This window comes from Arachis stenosperma, chromosome 6 (assembly GCF_014773155.1).
Source record: "Arachis stenosperma cultivar V10309 chromosome 6, arast.V10309.gnm1.PFL2, whole genome shotgun sequence".
NCBI lineage: Eukaryota > Viridiplantae > Streptophyta > Magnoliopsida > Fabales > Fabaceae > Arachis > Arachis stenosperma.
Genome location: NC_080382.1, coordinates 93,622,389 through 93,641,015, shown reverse-complemented (window position 1 = coordinate 93,641,015; position 18,627 = coordinate 93,622,389). Strand labels below are relative to the sequence as shown.

Below are 18,627 nucleotides of genomic sequence, written 5' to 3'. Positions count from 1 at the left end.
TAAAGTGGGGCAAAAACACCCAAAATATCATGCAATATCTAAAAATGGGGTGTTTTCTACCACACAATCAATCCACCTACTCAAAATCAATGCAAATCTTCATGAACAACTTATCTAAAGCAACAAAAATCAAATCTATCCAAACAATTCTATAGCTAAGTATTCACAAATCATTAAAGAGTTCAAGAATTATATACAAGAAGGATAAGAAAAAAGTAGATCTCACCATGGTGGGGTGTCTCCCACCTATCACTTTTGTTTAATGTCCTTAAGTTGGACTTTCACTAGCTCAATTCTCTTTGTCATGAGGTGCATCTTCCAAAAGGAATATCTCAAGCTCCTTGTTTCTTGTCAACTTTTTACCATGATACAACTTTAGCCGATGCCCATTAACCTTGAAGATGTCGGAACTTGATGGTTGGCGCAAATGATAGACTCCGTAAGGTTCTGCCTTCTCTACCCGATAGGGTCCTTCCCATCTTGACCTTAGTTTTCCGGGCAAAAATCTTAATCTTGAATTGTAGAGAATGACTAGGTCGCCGGCTCCAAATTCTCTTCCTCTTATGTTCTTGTCATGCACGGCTTTCATCTTCTCCTTGTAAAGTCTAGAGTTCTCATAGGCTTCTAACATCAAACACTCCAATTCCACTAATTTTAGCTTCCTATCAATTCCGGCCTTTCCCAAACTTGAGTTGCACTCCTTGATGGCCCAATACGCTTTATGCTTTACCTCCACCGGTAAGTGGCAAGCTTTGCCATATACCAATCGAAAGGGGCTCATGCCAATTGGCGTCTTGTATGCCGTTCAGTAGGCTCAAAGTGCGTCGGGAAGCTTGGTACTACAATCTTTTCTATTAGGCTTCACAATCCTTTCCAAGATGCACTTTATCTCCCGATTGGAGACCTCGCCTTGGCTGTCGGTTGTGGGTGATAGGCCATGGCTACTTTATGTATGATGCCGTATTTCTTCATGAGTCCATCCATTCTTTTGTTGCAAAAATGTGAACATTGGTCACTCACGATTGCTCGTGGTGACCCAAAGTGACAAATTATATTATTCCTCACAAAAGAAAGGACTACATTAGCATCGTCCGTCCAGGTGGGTATCGCTTCCATCCATTTGGACACATAATCAACAGAAAGTAGGATGTAGAGAAAGCCATTAGAGTTTGGGAATGGCCCCATGAAGTCAATGCCCCACAAATCAAAAATTTCATAAAATAGCATGGTTTGTTGGGAAATTTCATCCTTCTTGGAGATATTAACAAATCTAAGACATTGAGAACAAGATTTACAAAAGAGAGCGGAATCCTTAAAAAGAGTTAGCCACCAAAATCCACAATCTAGGATTTTTCTTGCCGTCCTTTGGGGTCCATAATGACCACCTCCCTCGGAGGAGTGGCAAGCTTCCAAGATTGATTGGAATTTGGTTTGTGGGATGCACCTCCAAATTACTTGATCCGCATCACATCTCCAAAGGTATGGATCATCCCACACATAGTATTTGGACTCGCTTTTCAGCTTATCCTTTTGATGCTTGGAGAGATTAGGAGGGAAGGTGCGGGATACCAAGTACTTGGCTATTGGTGCATACCAAGGAATGACTTCTGAGATTGCTTGCAAGCCCTCAAAGGGAAATGAGTCATCAATAGGAGTGGCATCGCCCTTGGTGTGTTCAAGGCGACTTAGGTGATCCGCCACTAGATTTTGCGAACCACTCCTATCCCTAATTTCCAAGTCAAATTCTTACAATAGTAAAACTCATCTAATCAATCTCGATCTCGATTCCTTTTTAGCTAACAAGTATTTTAATGCTGCATGATCCGAGTACACTACCACCTTGGAGCCAAGTAAATAAGCTCGGAATTTATCCAAAGCGAAAACAATGGCCAATAGCTCTTTCTCTGTGGTAGTGTAATTGGATTATGCTCCATCCAATGTTTTTGATGCATAGGCTATGACATATGGATTCTTACCCTTGCGTTGTGCTAACGCGGCTCCCACCGCATAGTTTGAAGCATCAAACATTATTTCGAACGGCCGACTCCAATCCGGCCCTCTCACAATGGGAGTTTGGGTTAATGCAACCTTGAGCTTATCAAAAGATGCCATGCATTCTTCACTTAGGTCAAATTCAACATCTTTTTGCAACAATCTAGATAGTGGCAAGGCTACCTTACTAAAGTTCTTTATAAATCTTTGGTAAAAACCTGCATGTCCAAGGAACGAACAGACTTCCCTCTCAGAGGAGGGGTAAGGCAAGCTAGATATAACATTGATTTTTGCTGGATCTACGGATATACCATCTTTAGAAACAATATGTCCTAAAACAATGCCTTGCCTAACCATAAAATGACACTTCTAAAAATTTAAGACAAGGTTTGCTTTAGTGCATCTTTCCAAAACTTTCTCAAGGTTATCCAAGCAATGATCAAAAGAGTCCCCATAGACACTAAAGTCGTCCATGAATACTTCCATGAATTACTCTAGAAAGTCCGCAAATATTCTCATCATGCACCTTTGGAAAGTTGCCGGTGCATTGCATAGGCTAAATGGCATACGCTTATAGGAATAAGTTCCAAAGGGGCAAGTAAATATTATTTTTTCTTGGTCTTCTAAAGCAATATGTATTTGGAAGTATTTCAAATAGCCATCTAGAAAACAATAGTGAAATTTACCGGATAGCCGATCAAGCATTTGATCGATAAACGGTAGCAAAAAATGATCCTTTCTAGTTGCCGTGTTCAACCGTCGGTAGTCAATGCACACCCGCCAAGAGTTTTGCGCCCGTGTAGCTATGAGCTCCCCGTTATCCTTCTTGATGGTGGTTACCCCAGACTTCTTTGGCACAACTTGGATGGGACTTACCCATTCACCATTCATCTAGGCTAAAATTTACGACTCTCCCGTCGATCTCAAATGAATAAGTTCCCGAGTGGGCATCTAATTTAAATTTAGAGGTCCTCAAAAATGGCCTCCCAAGTAGGATGGATGATGTCCTTTTGGATTCATGATAAACCACTATTTTATAGTTTATCTTATGCTCAATTGAATAGTTTTTATCAACTCCTTACCCACTTATTCATACTATTTGCATGAGTTTACGTTTTCCTTCCGGATTTTGTGCTATGACTGAAAACATGCTTCTTTGGTCTTATATTTGTTAATATTAATCCTCTTTTATTACCATTAGATGCCGTGATATGTGTGTTAAGTGATTTCAGGGATTACAGGGCATGAATGGCTCAAAGGATGGAAAGGAAGCATGCAAAAGTAGAAGGAATACAAGAAGTTGAAGAAATTGCTAAGCTGTCCAGCCTGACCTCTTTGCACTCAAACGACCATAACTTGAGCTACAGAGGTCCAAATGAGATGCTTCCAGTTGCGTTGGAAAGCTATCATCCGGGGCTTCGCAACGATATATAATTTCTCATAACTGCTCTGACGCCAGGCGACACGAACGCGTGGATGACGCGGCCGCGTGACCTGGCAGGAACACAACCCACGCTAACGCGTGGACGACGCCTCCGCATCACTCTTCCGCGACCTGTACGGACCAAAAAGTGCTGGGAGTAATTTTTGGGCTGTTTTTGACCCAGTTTTCAGCCCAGAACACACAGATTAGAGGCTATAAAGTGAGGGAATGCATCCATTCATAATCATGCTTTCATAATTCACTTTCCATGATTTAGATCTAGTTTTGAGGGAGGTTCTCTCCTCTCTCTCTTTAGGATTAGGATTTAGGATTTAGGACTTCTCTTAGTTTTAGGAGTGACTCTCAATCCCAGGTTCAATGTTCTTTCACTCTATGTTATTTCTTATTTTTAGACATTTGAATGCTTGCTTGTATTAGTTATGTTGCCTATTTGGCCTATGCCACTTTCATGATGATTTTCTGATTTAATGATATTTGAGGTATTTCAGTTTAATATTGCTTTATCTACTTATGCCATTGATTCTTCCCAATCTGAAGACACTTTTATTCCAATAGATTTAATTTCCTTCCTTTTGGTCTTGGTTAAGAAATCAGTAACTCAGGAGTTATCTTAGCTCAACATAATTGATAACTGTTATCTTGCTAATTGAACTGAACTTCAATAATCCCAACCTTTTCTTAGGAAATAAATAGGGTTCGAAGGTCTAACTAATTAGTCCCTTGACTTTCCTTTGCTTTAGCAAAGGTTAACTAAGTGGAATTAAGATTCAACTTTCATTATTATTGATAAGAATAACTAAGTCTGGACTTCCAATTTCTCATACCTTGCCAAAAGTTTGCTTGACAGTATTTATTTATTTTAACTGTCATTTAAATTACTTGTCATACTTCTTCCTTAAATCCAAAACCCCCAATTTTACCTTTTTCATAGCCAATAATAAGAACATACCTCCCTGCAATTCCTTGAGAAGACAACCCGAGGTTTGAAAACTCGGTTATCAATTTCAAAGGGGTTTGTTACTTGTGACAACCAAAACATTTGTATAAAAGGACTTTTGTTGGTTTAGAAGCTATACTTGCAACGGAAATTTATTCTGAATTCTAGACCACGCAAAAGTTCTCTTATCAAAATGGCGCCGTTGCCGGGGAATGGCAAACGTGTGCCTTATTATTTGTTATTGTAAATATTTTTCAAAAAAAAATATAATAAATTTTCTTTTGCTTGTTTATTTGTTTTCTCTCTCCTCTCTTATTTCTGATAACTATTATGAATTCTCACCCCTCTCGCTTTGAGTTTGGTTCTAATTTTGTTGCAAGGAATGGAAGCTATAACAGGACTATGCATCAAGGTCTAAGCAATCAAAGATGGATGGAGCCACAAGGATCCAATCAACCCTTTAGGCAATAACACCATCCTAGATACCATGGACAAAGACCATTTTACAATGCATGTCCAACTGATAGATTCGGTGGACCGCCTTGTAGCTACCAACAAGCCCCACCCTGTGCTCAGAGACCATCCTTCCAACACAGCCCCAATCCACCATACTCACAAGCTTCTTTTCACCATTCACTACCACATGATCCTTATCCACCCCAACGCCAATTCAATCACTCCTAGGAACCACCACTCTCCTACAAACCATGTTCATATCCATCAAGCCAAGAATCACAGGTTCACTTCGAAGAATCAGTAAACCAATTCAATACAACCCTTCAGCAACTGGAGCAAGCAATAAATCAACTATCTTCCAGACATTCAGCCACTCAACAGACTCCCATGGCTTCATGTGGAGAATCTAATGAAGAATGTATTGTGAAGAAGACACAAGGAACTCCAGTGGACATCATAGAGCATAACTTCGTACTAGAACAAGTAGAGGACGCTGTCATTATAGAAGAAGAAGAGTTGGTTGAAGATTTAGGAGATGCTAAACCTCCACGGGAATACAGAGTCCCCGTCAAGGATGTTACAACTGACGCTAAAGAGGATGTTGCACAACCTCCAATGCGGATATCTTATGAAGAACTGGACGGAGTAACTCAAGACGCATGTTTCTTTAATGATGATAGTCACCAGTCAAGTCCACCTCGTGATGAACTTGCATCCACAAAGTGAATCCTTTGAGACAAAAGAATCTTCCCCAAGTGAATACGAAGATGATGTAAAGGTCGACTTTTCTCAACCTCCTGTTTATGACTCAAGTGATGAGGAAGATATGGAAGACTTTGACCAAGACATGGCTGGAATGAAAAAGGTTTGCAAGGAAGTGGAGGAATCCACTGAAGACCACAAGGGAGTAGATCTTGTAGAACCCTTGGAAACACTGATCCCAAGGCCATTACAACCCAATACAGACTTCAAGTGGGTAAAATCCTTGACCCTTATCTTTATTTTTCCACTTGAATATGGTTTGCTTGAAACAGATGGTCAGCTTAGAGCTCTTTGCGGCTTTAAGAGAAAAAGGGAAATGACTCGCACTCAGCGCTAGTATGCAAGATCCAATGAGGTTTCGCACTTCAATTTGAGGCGCAGAAGTTGGTGTCAAGTTCACTTGATAGGATCTCGGAAAATGTTTGGTCATCTTGGTGAGAATCTACTTTTTAAACCGCCCGAGTGGAATCATGTAGATCAAGACAGAGGCGGATTTAAAAGCAAAGCTTGGGATCATGGATCCTATCCTGACATTCGTCATCCCGGGAGCCTGAAAATTTGTTTGAAGCTGCTCAGAAGCTTTACATGCTTAGTTTGGGACCCTGGAGGCTATTGGCATTCCAAGCATTGGTGGAGATTTCTGGATGAATTTAAACATAAGCCGCCATAACAGGAAGCTCAACCAATGTCCAACTTAAGGACTTTAACTAAAAGTGCTAGGTGGGAGACAACCCACCATGGTATGATCGTTTCTTTTTCATTTTTATCTAGTTTTATTTGTTTTCGAGTTTCATTTTATTTTATTGTATTGAACCTGAAATTTTGCATAACATTCATATTAGCATTGTATTCTGCATACTGCATTATTAAAAAAAAAAAAGCACGCACGCGACGCGGCAGCGTCGCTGACGCGTCTGCGTCACATGTGCGTTGTGAATAAGAGAAATCGAACAGAGAGTCACGCGAGAGCGTGGCTGGAGGCGTGCCCGTGGCATAAATCATCCCACACGGCCGCGTCGCTGACGCGTCCGCGTCATATGGGAATAATGGCCTCCCACGCGACCGCGTGCCCTAATTTTTGACGTACAAAGGGTGCACAATGAATTATTGTGCGAGAGTGGTGCTGGATTGGTGCTGGACGCACAATCTATATCATGCGACCGCGTCGCCGATGCGTCCGCGTCATTCCCTTCTCAAGCCTACTCACGCGATCGCATGCCCCACGCGATCGCGTCACCCCAAATTTGGCAAAAATGAAAATTCGAACAGAGAGTTGTGCGAGCGCGAGGCTGCCCTTGCGCCAGTAGCATAACCTGAGCCACGCGTCCGCGTGACCAACGCGATCGCGTCAATTAATTTAAGCGCTAGTCGCGTGACCGCGTCCCCCACGCGTCCGCGTCGCTTGCGCCGCACAACTTTTTCAACGCAGCCAAATATCTTATCTTCTCTTCCCTATACCTAATTCTTTTCTTCCTTTCTTATTTCTTTTCTTCCTTCTTCTTCCTTTTCTTACTTTCTTCTTCTCATCTTTTTCACCTCCATTCTATTTTATTTAATTTATTTGCATACTTTCTTCCATTGCATTTTAATTTTGTGCATCTTTTTATTTTCTTTTCTAAATTTATTAATTTTTCCATTGGTGTTACTTGTTCATATTCAACTGTTGTGTCTTTTCTGGTATTATTTTGGTACTTAGTGACTTGTTTTACACTGTTGGGTAATATTGTTTAAGTCAATGCTATTCTTTTATGATATTTGTATTAATTTTGCATTGACATGAATTTATATTATCTTGCACTCTCTTTCCCATTGTTGCAAATTTTTGCACTCTTGCTTTGCCATGTACTTCTACTGTTTTCTCACTTGCATGTTGTAGCTACCATGTAATTGAGACCCTTATTATCTGGCATTAACACCCATATTTTATTTATTTTCTATCTTTATTTTTGGGTTATTTTTTTTCCTCTTCTTTCAGGATGGCCACCACGAAGGGAGAGGAAAAGCTTCTTAATGGGAAGACAAACAAGTCCACCTGCACAATTTTTGGAGAAAGGCACCAGTTGGAGCAGCCCATCCACTTGTACATCTTAGCATGCATCGAGGACGGTGCAATCTTTAAGTGTGGGGAGGTCGACACCGATCTCCATGGGTTAGTACTTTCTTGTCTCAACACCAATGTTTAAATTTTCTTTGTAGCTAGTTGTTGCATTTGCATATTTATTTGATTTTGTGCATATTTTACCACTTGGTTGAAGAAATATTTTCTTTTTCAAGAAATTTTTATGGTATTTCACTAATTTAAATTGAAAAATTTTTGTTAAACTTGTTTTGAAGTTGTATTTGGAATATGGTTTTTGAGCCAAAGAACACACAACCTGAGATTTTGAGCTTATTTATATGGTTACATTATTTAACCATAAATTTTTATTCTTGTGTGTTTTCTTCTCTATAATTATAATCTTTGCTTTGTTTCATTCTATGTGTCCAATATTTAATATATTTACATGCTTGCATATGATTGAGGCCATTGTTTGATTCTAGCTCACTTATCCCAAAATTAGCCTACCTTTTACATCACCTTTGTTAGCCCCTATGAGCCTTTAATTCCCTCTTATTCTATAAACCACAACACTAGCTTTAAACAGAAAAACAAATTTAAAATTCCAAGTTGAATCCTTGGTTAGCTTAAGATAGAAATTGTGTAATTGTTTAAGTGTGGGAAACCTATTGGGAACATGGATGATAAAAACAAAGGGTAGGAAGCTGAAAAGAATGAAATAATTCAAAATAAAAATTTTGGAAAGCATGCTCATGTGAAATCAAAATAATTGAATTACCATGTGCATTAAAAAAAAAATTAATTCAGTATTTGAATAAAGGGGATACAAAAGAATTCCCCAAATGCAAAATAAAGCAATGCACATGGGACAAAATTAAAACTAACACATGAGCATGTAACATCAAAAGTGGGAAAAATATGGGAGAATAGGTAAAGATCTTAGACTAATCAAGGATTCACTTAATTAGCTCACTTAGCCTTATATATACCCTTACCTTTATCTCAGCCCCATTACAACCCTGAAAAGACCTCATGATGTTTGCATTGGTATGCTAAATATTTGTTGATTGATTAGATGAGGAACAAAAGTTTAGAAAACATGATTAGAGAAGAGTAGAGAGATTGACCCTAGACACTTGAGAGATTTGAGCGCATATACACTACCAGTGAGGGTTCAATGATTGATTCTATGTTCCCTGCTTTCATGAGCTATCTTCTTACAAGCTTACTTGTTTTCACTGTATGATTTGAATTAGTGAAATCTGATTTATGTTTGTCTTGGAGAACTTATTTATTTTTAACCAATTAGGTAGAAATATTTTGCATTTAGTTGCATTTATAGGTTGCATCTCATACATTCTATCATTCCTATTCATCTCTATATAGTTTCTCTTGAGCTTAGCATGAGGAAATGCTATTGTTTAAGTGTGGGGAGGTTGATAAACCACTATTTTATGGTTTATCTTATGCTCAATTGAGTGGTTTTTATCAACTCTTTACCCACTTATTCATACTATTTGCATGAGTTTACGTTTTCCTTCTGGATTTTGTGCTATGATTGAAAACACGCTTCTTTGGTCTTATATTTGTTATTATTAATCCTCTTTTTTTACCATTAGATGTCGTGATATGTGTGTTAAGTGATTTCAGGGATTACAGGGCATGAATGGCTCAGAGGATGGAAAGGAAGCATGCAAAAGTGGAAGGAATACAAGAAGTTGAAGAAATTGCTAAGCTGTCCAGCCTGACCTCTTCGCACTCAAATGACCATAACTCGAGCTACAGAGGTCCAAATGAGATGCTTCTAGTTGCGTTGGAAAGCTAACGTCTGGGGCTTCGCAACGATATATAATTTGCTAAAGCTGCTCCGACGCCAGATGACACGAATGCGTGGATCACAAGGCCGCGTGACCTGGCAGGAACACAACCCACGCTAACGCGTGGACGACGCCTCCGCGTCACTCTTCCGTGACCTGTACGGACCAAAAAATGCTGGGAGTGATTTTTGGGCTGTTTTTGACCCAGTTTTCAGCCCAGAATACACAGATTAGAGGCTATAAAGTGATGGAATGCATCCATTCATAATCATGCTTTCATAATTCACTTTCCATGATTTAGATCTAGTTTTGAGGGAGGTTCTCTCCTCTCTCTCTTTAGGATTAGGATTTAGGATTTAGGACTTCTCTTAGTTTTAGGAGTGACTCTCAATCCCAGGTTCAATGTTCTTTCACTCTATGTTACTTCTTATTTTCAGACATTTGAATGCTTGCTTGTATTAGTTATGTTGCCTATTTGGCCTATGCCACTTCCATGATGATTTTCTTATTTAATGATATTTGAGGTATTTCAGTTTAATATTTCTTTATCTACTTATGCCATTGATTCTTTTATTCCAGTAGATTTAATTTCCTTCCTTTTGGTCTTGGTTAAGAAATCAGTAACTCAGGAGTTATCTTAGCTCAATATAATTGATAACTGTTATCTTGCTAATTGAACTGAACTTCAATAATCCCAACCTTTTCTTAGGAAATAAATAGGATTCGAAGGTCTAACTAATTAGTCCCTTGACTTTCATTTGCTTTAGCAAAGGTTAACTAAGTGGAATTAAGATTCAACTTTCATTATTATTGATAAGAATAACTAAGTCTGGACTTCCAATTTCTCATACCTTGCCAAAAGTTTGTTTTACAGTATTTATTTATTTTAATTGTCATTTAAATTACTTGTCATACTTCTTCCTTAAATCTAAAACCCCTAATTTTACCTTTTTCATAGCCAATAATAAGAACATACCTCCCTGCAATTCCTTGAGAAGACGACCCGAGGTTTGAATACTCGGTTATCAATTTCAAAGGGGTTTGTTACTTGTGATAACCAAAACATTTGTATGAAAGGACTTTTGTTGGTTTAGAAGCTATACTTGCAACGGGAATTTATTCTGAATTATAGACCACGCAAAATTTCTCTTATCAATTCACTTAGTGGCATCTCAATGATATGAAAATCAATCGGGAATATCAAACCCTTTATGTTTACCAACACATCTTCCGCAATACCCATCACAGTTATTATGCTTTTATCCGCTAAAACAAACCTAGCCGCCGACCGCCTCAACGGTGGTAGCTTCGATATATGATACACGGAAAGAGGCATAATACTAACACATGCACCAAGATCACACATACAATCAATGAATTGAACTCCATCTATGGTACAAGTAACCATGCACGGGCCCGGATCACCATATTTTTCCAGTAATGCTCCCATCAAAGCCGAAATAGAACTCCCCAATGGAATAGTTTCTAACTCATGGATTCTATCTTTGTTCATACATAAGTCCTTAAGAAACTTAGCATATTTAGGTACTTGATGGATAGCATCAAAGAGAGGGATAGTTACCTTAACTTTCTTGAATATTTCCACCATTTTGGGGTCAAGTTCCACACGCTTCTTAGCTTTCCTTGCTAGTGTAGAAAATGAGATTGGTTGAGCACTTTCTTCTTCTACAACCTTCTCATCTTTGGAGGCTTCACTTCTTGGTTAAGGGGCTTTATCTTCAACTATCTCTTGTGCCTCATCTTCCTCTTCAACTTCTTTTATCTCAATTCCCTCCTCATCTTGAGTAATTATCATTGGGCTTGGTTCCTTTGGGCCTTCTCTCTTACAATTGCGTTCCGGATCTCAAGGTAATGGCATTAATGCCACCCTTGGGGTTGGGTAGAGGTTGAGAGGGAATGGTACTAGAACTTGAGGCTTGAGAAGTGAAGGTGGAAGGTGGTTCCAAGCGAGCTACAAGGGCTTGAAGAGTGGATGTAAGACCGGTGAGACTAGAGGTAACTGTGTTTTGAAGTTCTCTTTGTCCTTGGAGAATGGAACGAAATGTATCATCTTGATTGGAGGAAGTGGAAGGATAGGTGATTTGAGGGGCTTGTGATTGGTTGGGTTAAGGTGGTTGTCTTTGATGTGGTGGTTGGTAGGTTTGGTAGTTCCTTCCTTGGTTTTGTTGAGGATATGGTTGGTTTTGTGAGTATTGGTTTTATGAATTGTTGTTGTTCCATCTTTGGTTGCCTCCATTGTCTCTTCCCCCTTGTTGAAAATTGTCCCGCCACCCTTGGTTGTCATTATCTCTCTAACCTTGGTTATAATTTCTACCCCCTTTATTGTAATTACTTCCTTGTTGGGCATATCCTTGGTTGAGATTGCCGCCTTGTTGGTAGAATCCTTGGTTCGGGCAGTCATAGAAATTGTGGGTAGCCACCAAGGTGTTATCTTCTTGGAGGTTTAGGCACTCATCCGTGTAATGAGAGTAACAAGAGCAAATCCCACACACACGTTGGGGCACCAATTGTTGGCTTTGTTGTTGAGGAGGTAGTGGAGGTTGTTATTGTTGATGGAATGGAGGTTGTTGTTGATTTATTTGAAGTTTCTTTAGAAGGTTTGTCATCTCACCCAAGGATTTAGCAAGATCGGTGATCTCACTACTAGTGGATACTTCATTCATGGTCTTTGGATGGTTGGTTCTCTATCTAGCATGTTGCGTGGACTCGGCTAAGTCGGTAATGAGTTGCCATGCCTCCTCCGTCGTCCTATACTTTGACAAAGAACCGTTGCTTGAAACATCCAAGAGTCTTGTCTTACGGTCTCATGCTTTGGCACACATAGCTAAGCAATACTTGGATGTCAATCATGTGGTTGGGAAACGTATCAAGAAGCTTGCGAAATCACTCCCAATACTCGTATAGTGTTTCCATATCGCCTTGAACAATGCATGAGATCTCTTTTCTCAACTTGTCTGTCACTTCTGCGGACAAGAATTTACCTAGGAACTCCCTTCTAAGCAAGTCCCAATCGGAAACAACCTCACTAGGTAGAGTGTAGAACCACTCCTTGGCTCTTTCCTCAAGAGAGAATGGGAAGGCAAACAACCATATAGCAAACTCATCAGATCCTTCCCGCCTTGTTGTTGAGCACACACCATGAAAGTCCTTGAGGTGTCTAATAGGATTGGTGCACAAAATTGTGATCTCAATGGCGCCAACAACTTGGTACGCACAATTGTAATATCACTCTTTTTCATAACTTCGCACAACTAACCAGCAAGTGCACTGGGTCGTCCAAGTAATAAACCTTACGTGAGTAAGGATCGATCCCACGGAGATTGTCAGCTTGAAGCAAGCTATGGTCATCTTGTAAATCTCAGTCAGGCAGATTCAAATGGTTATGGAGTTTTAATAATTAAAAAGATAAATAAGCATAAAATAAAGATAGAGATACTTATGTAATTCATTGGTGGGAATTTCAGATAAGCGTATAGAGATGCTTTATCCCTTCTGAATCTCTGCTTTCCTATCGCCTTCATCCAATCCTTCATACTCCTTTTGATGGCAAGCTGTATGTTGGGCGTCACCGTTGTCAATGGCTACTTCCCGTCTTTTCAGTGAAAATGGTCCTCTACGATTTCCCGCATGGCTAATCAGCTGTTGGTTCTCGATCATGCAGGAATAGGATTTACTATCCTTTTGCGTCTGTCACCACACCCTACAGACGCGAGTTTGAAGCTCGTCACAGTCATCCCATCCCAGATCCTACTCGGAATACCACAGACAAGGTTTAGACTTTCTAGATCTTAAGAACGCTGCCAATGGATTTTAGCCTATACCATGAAGATTCTAATCTCGAATTCAGATGCCCTATTGTCAGAGGGGAGTCGATGTGAATCGTTGATTAGAAACCCAAGAGATATACATTCAAGCTTGTTTTCATGTAAAACGGAAGTGGTTATCAATCACGCGTTCATAAGTGAGAATGGTGATGAGTGTCACATAATCATCACATTCATCAGGTTCTTGTGTGCGAATGAATATCTTAGAATAAGAATAAGCTTGAATTGAATAGAAGAACAATAGTACTTTGCATTAATACTTGAGGAACAGCAGAACTCCACACCTTAATCTATGGTGTGTAGAAACTTCACCGTTGAAAATACATAAGTGAAAATAAGGTAGGCATGGCCGTGAGGCCAACCCCCAATGTCTAAGGACTAACAATGATCAAATATGTTTCAAAAGCTCGTCCAAAGATCCGAGATACAATAGTAAAAAGTTCTATTTATACTAAACTTGTTACTAGGGTTACAGAAATAAGTAAATGATGCAGAAATCTACTTCCGGGCCCACTTGGTGTGTGCTTGGGTTGAGCATTGAAGCTTTCACGTTTAGAGGTCTTCCTTGGAGTTAAACACCAGTTTGTAACTTGTTTTTGGAGTTTGACTCTACCTTGCAACTTGTTTCTGGCGTTTAACGCCAGAATAGGGAAGAAAGCTGGCGTTGAACGCCAGTTTGCGTCATCTAAACTCGGACAAAGTATGAACTATTATATATTGCTAGAAAGCCCTGGATGTCTACTTTCCAACTCAATTAAGAGCGCGCCATTTGAATTTTTGTAGCTTCAAATAATCTATTTCAAGTGCGGGGAGGTCAGAATCCATCAGTATCAGCAGTCCTTTGTCAGCCTCTGAATCAGATTTTTGCTTAAGTCCCTCAATTTCAGCCAAAAAATACCTAAAATCACAGAAAAACACACAAACTCATAGTAAAGTCCAGAAATATGAATTTTGCTTAAAAACTAATAAAAATATACTAAAAACTAACTAAATCATACTAAAAACTATGTAAAAATAATGCCAAAAAGCGTATAAATTATCCGCTCATCACAACACCAAACTTAAATTGTTGCATGTCCCCAAGCAACTGAAAACAAAATAGGATAAAAAGAAGAGAATATACAATGAATCCCACAATATCAATGAAACTTAGTTCTAATTAGATGAGCGGGGCTTGTAGCTTTTTGCTTCTGAACAGTTTTGGCATCTCACTTTTTCCTCTGAAATTCAGAATGATTGGCATCTATAGGAACTCAGAAATTCAGATAGTGTTATTGATTCTCCTAGTTTAGTATGTTGATTCTTGAACACAGCTACTTTATGAGTCTTGGCCGTGGCCCTAAGCACTTTGTTTTTTAGTATTACCACCGGATACATAAATGTCACAGACACATAACTGGGTGAACCTTTTCAGATTGTGACAAAGCTTTGCTAAAGTCCCCAGTTAGAGGTGTCCAGAGTTCTTAAGCACACTCTTTTTGCTTTGGATCACGACTTTAACCACTCAGTCTCAAGTTTTTCACTTGGACCTTCATGCCACAAGCACATGGTTAGGGATAGCTTGATTTAGCCGCTTAGGCATGGATTTTATTTCTTTGGGCCCTCCTATCCATTGATGCTCAAAACTTTGGATCCTTTTTACCCTTGCCTTTTGGTTTAAAGGGCTATTGGCTTTTTCTGCTTGCTTTTTCTTTTTTTTTCCCATTTTTTCTTTTTTTTTCGCTGTTTTTTCTTGCTTCAAGAATCAATTTCATGATTTTTCAGATTACCAATAACATTTCTCTTTGTTCATCATTCTTTCAAGAGCCAATAATTTTAACATTCATAAACTTCACTATAAAAAATATGCACTGTTCAAGCATTCATTCAGAAAACAAAAAGCATTGCCACCACATCAAAATAATTAAACAAATTTCAAGATAAAATTTGAAATCCAAGTACTTCTTGTTCTTTTGTAATTAAGCACATTTTTCATTTAAGAGAGGTGAAGGATTCATGGAATTATTCATAGCTTTAAAACATAGACACTAGACTGATAAATGAAATTTTGTATATCGATATAGAAGTTAGTAGTGAATACAATCGTGAGTATAGTCTAATCGACACTCAAATCTCGCATCAAACAATTCTACAATCTACAATCAAGAGTATTAATCCCGAGTCGTCCTCCCTTGGACTTGCATTAGAGTGCTCATTATTGCTTAGGAAGTCAAAGTCTTTTGTGATTTTTGAGAGTTGGTATGAGAGTGCAAGCTAACAAAGTTTAAACAACAAACAAACAATATTAAAGAACTTGGCCAAGGATGAGCATTGGAAGTTCCATCACCATAGCTTCCTTCAATTATGATAACAATTGAGTCTTGCATCACTTAGTTGACCCCTAATTATAGAGGAGATTCAAGTGAAAGTAACTAGCTTGGTCACAAGTCCTAGCTTCACCCTAGGTGATGCTAGCATTAGTGCACTCCAAGTCAATTAGCAATTCTTAATTCTCAATCAACAATTGATATCCACTATTCAACTATCTCCAATAGTTCAATTCTTAAGCCAAGTGAAAGAATTTTACTCCATGGCTAGTGTTATCATTTTATCAAACATTTGGTGAGCATTCATAAGAGACATTAGGAAATTGAGATGAAGAGTTGAAATCAAGAGATCTAAATCACACAATCATCAACAATTGAACAATTACAAGTAAATGGATATGAAAATACCTCAATTCACTAGTCCAAATCCAAGTAACAAAGTCAAAGCTAGATCCAAAGTGAGAGGATCAAAAGAACACAAATTAAGAATAGGAGAAGAGTAGATCTACTAATTGCATCAAAGTAAAAGTGAATTACAATGGATCTCACCAAGAGAATCAAAGGAGAATTGCAATGGAGAATGAAATCCTAGAGAGAGGTTGGAGGTTCTCTCTCTACCCAAAATGTAACCAACTTTAGGAAAATATCTAAGAAAAAGTAAAAAAAATGAGTGAATCCCCTAACCCTTCAATCATTGGCCTTCTTAAGCTTTTCCCGCCAAAGCTCTACCCCAAAATAGGGTCTCTAACTGCCTCCACACTCTGGTCATGTGCTTTCTTAAAAAAATCATGTGCGACCATCGGTGCGTACGCGCACAGTACGCGCATGCGCCCCTGGGGTAATCACAATCCGCGGGCAGATATAACGCGCGTGGGCACGTTCATGAGGATCATAGTCCATGAAGAACTGAAGATTGATGGTTTAGAGGTTATAGTAAACTCTCGTTGTAAGTATAGTTACTAAACCAAGCAATCAACCTTTCTTATAAACATTTTGGTTGTCACAAGTAACAAACCCCTAAATAAATTGATAACCGAAGTATTTAAACCTCGGGTCGTCTTCTCAAGGAATTGCAGGGAAGTATGTTCTTATTATTGGTTATGAGTTTTGTAAATTGGGGGTTTTAAAGTTTGGGCAATGGGCACATGTATATTTAAATGACAAGTAAAATAAATTAACAATAATAAAATCTCTTGGCAAGGTATAAGAACTGGAAGTCATAACTTAGTTATCCTTATCAATTCTGATGAGAATTGGATTTTTCTCCCACTTTGTTAACCTCTAACTATGAAGGTAAGTTAAGTGGATGAATTAATTCGAATCCTCAAGTCCCAGTCTTTCCTTGGGAAAAGTTAGAGTTATTGGATCTCGAATCAATTCTTGAAGAATTCCAATTTTCAATCATGCGGGAAAGGTGGTAATCAATGCACAATAAAGAAGAATGACGTTAACACACGCTCATGAGTACATGTGAAAAGTCATCAATGGAAAATAGCTAGTGCATATGATAACAAGTGAATGCAAGGTGTTTATTGGCATGCTGGCAAAGGCATGAGTAGCATAGATCAAGCATTCAATGTCCAAGTTAGATTACCAAGTCTTTCAAACTAACAACATATTTGTAATAACAATTATATTTAATTAATAAAATATAAAAAGGGTTTTGTGAAAAGCAAGCATTTATAGTAGTAGATTAAAAGAAATCTTAAAAAATAGTGCACAATGCCATACGGGTGTTTTCACAAACACATAGCATGCATGGTAAATAAGCTATTTGAAAGTATTAAATTGAACATGGAAGCAACCCTTTAAAAAGTAATATATAATTATCAAATAATCCACAAAAATATAGAAAAAAAACAATGACCCAAATAAAATTCCAACACCAATGAAAATAATGCAATGAATGAAAGTATGCAATTAAGTAAAAGAAAATGAAAGATAAGAAGAATGAGAAGGGAAAGAAGGGAAGAAGAAGTAAGTAAGAAAGGAGGGAGGAAAAATTAGGATTGGGGAAGAAAAGATAAAATATTTTGGCATATTAGGTTAAGGTGTGCGACGCTGGCGACGCGGTCGCGTGGGTGATGCGGCCGCGTGGTGCGCAATAAGGTCAGGCGATGCAGACGCGTGGGTCACGCGATCGCATCACTTGATTTGTGCTAGTGGCGCGAGTGCAGCCTCGCATTCGCACAACTCTCTGTTTGAATTGCATTTTGCCAAAAATCTGGGTGACGCGGTCGCGTGGGTGACGCGATCGCGTGGATGGCCATTTTTGAAAGATGACGTGGCCGCGTGGGGCACGCGTTCGCGTGGGAGGGCTTGGGCTTCTAGCATGAGTGCAGCCCAATTCCAGCACAACTTTCGGCCATGCACCTTTTTGACGTCGATTTTCATGGCACGCGGCCGCGTGGGTGACGCGGTTGCGTGGGAGGCCAAAGTTCCACATGACGCGATCGCGTGAGCGACGCGGTGGCGTGGGGTCAAATTATGCTAATGGCGCGCCTCCAGCCACGCTCTCGCGTGACTCTCTGTTCAATTCTTTTCTTCCCAACGCATTAGTGACGCGGACGCGTCAGCGACGCTACCGCGTCGCGTGCGTGTTTTCCCTTTCTTTTTTTTATTATGCAATTATGCAGTATGCAATATGCAGTGTTAATGTAGATGCTATGAAAACTTCTAGGTTCAATGAAAATAAAATAAAATAAAAAATAAACAACATGAAATAAAATTGAAAAAGAACGATCATACCATGGTAGGTTGTCTCCCACCTAGCACTTTTAGTTAAAGTCCTTATGTTGGACCTTTGGTGAGCTCCCTGTTATGGTGGTTTATGCTTGTACTGATCCAGGAATCCCCACCAATGTTTGTACTTCCAGTAGCCTCCGGGGTCCCAAACTAAGCATGTAAAGCCCTTAAGAAGCTTCAAACATATTCTTAGGCTCCCGGGGTGACAAATGTCAGAACAGATTCCAGGATCCCAAACTTTACTTTTACACCCGTTTTTGTCTC

General features: G+C 39.1%; 1 protein-coding gene across 1 annotated transcript; it reads right to left on the bottom strand.

Moving 5' to 3' along the window:
• Positions 1-289: 289 nt before the first annotated feature.
• On the bottom strand, positions 290-781 carry LOC130934290 (uncharacterized). The gene has a single exon (XM_057863877.1). It carries the CDS (start codon positions 779-781, stop codon positions 290-292), a length of 492 nt encoding a protein of 163 aa, XP_057719860.1.
• Between the last annotated feature and the right edge of the window lie 17,846 nt (positions 782-18,627).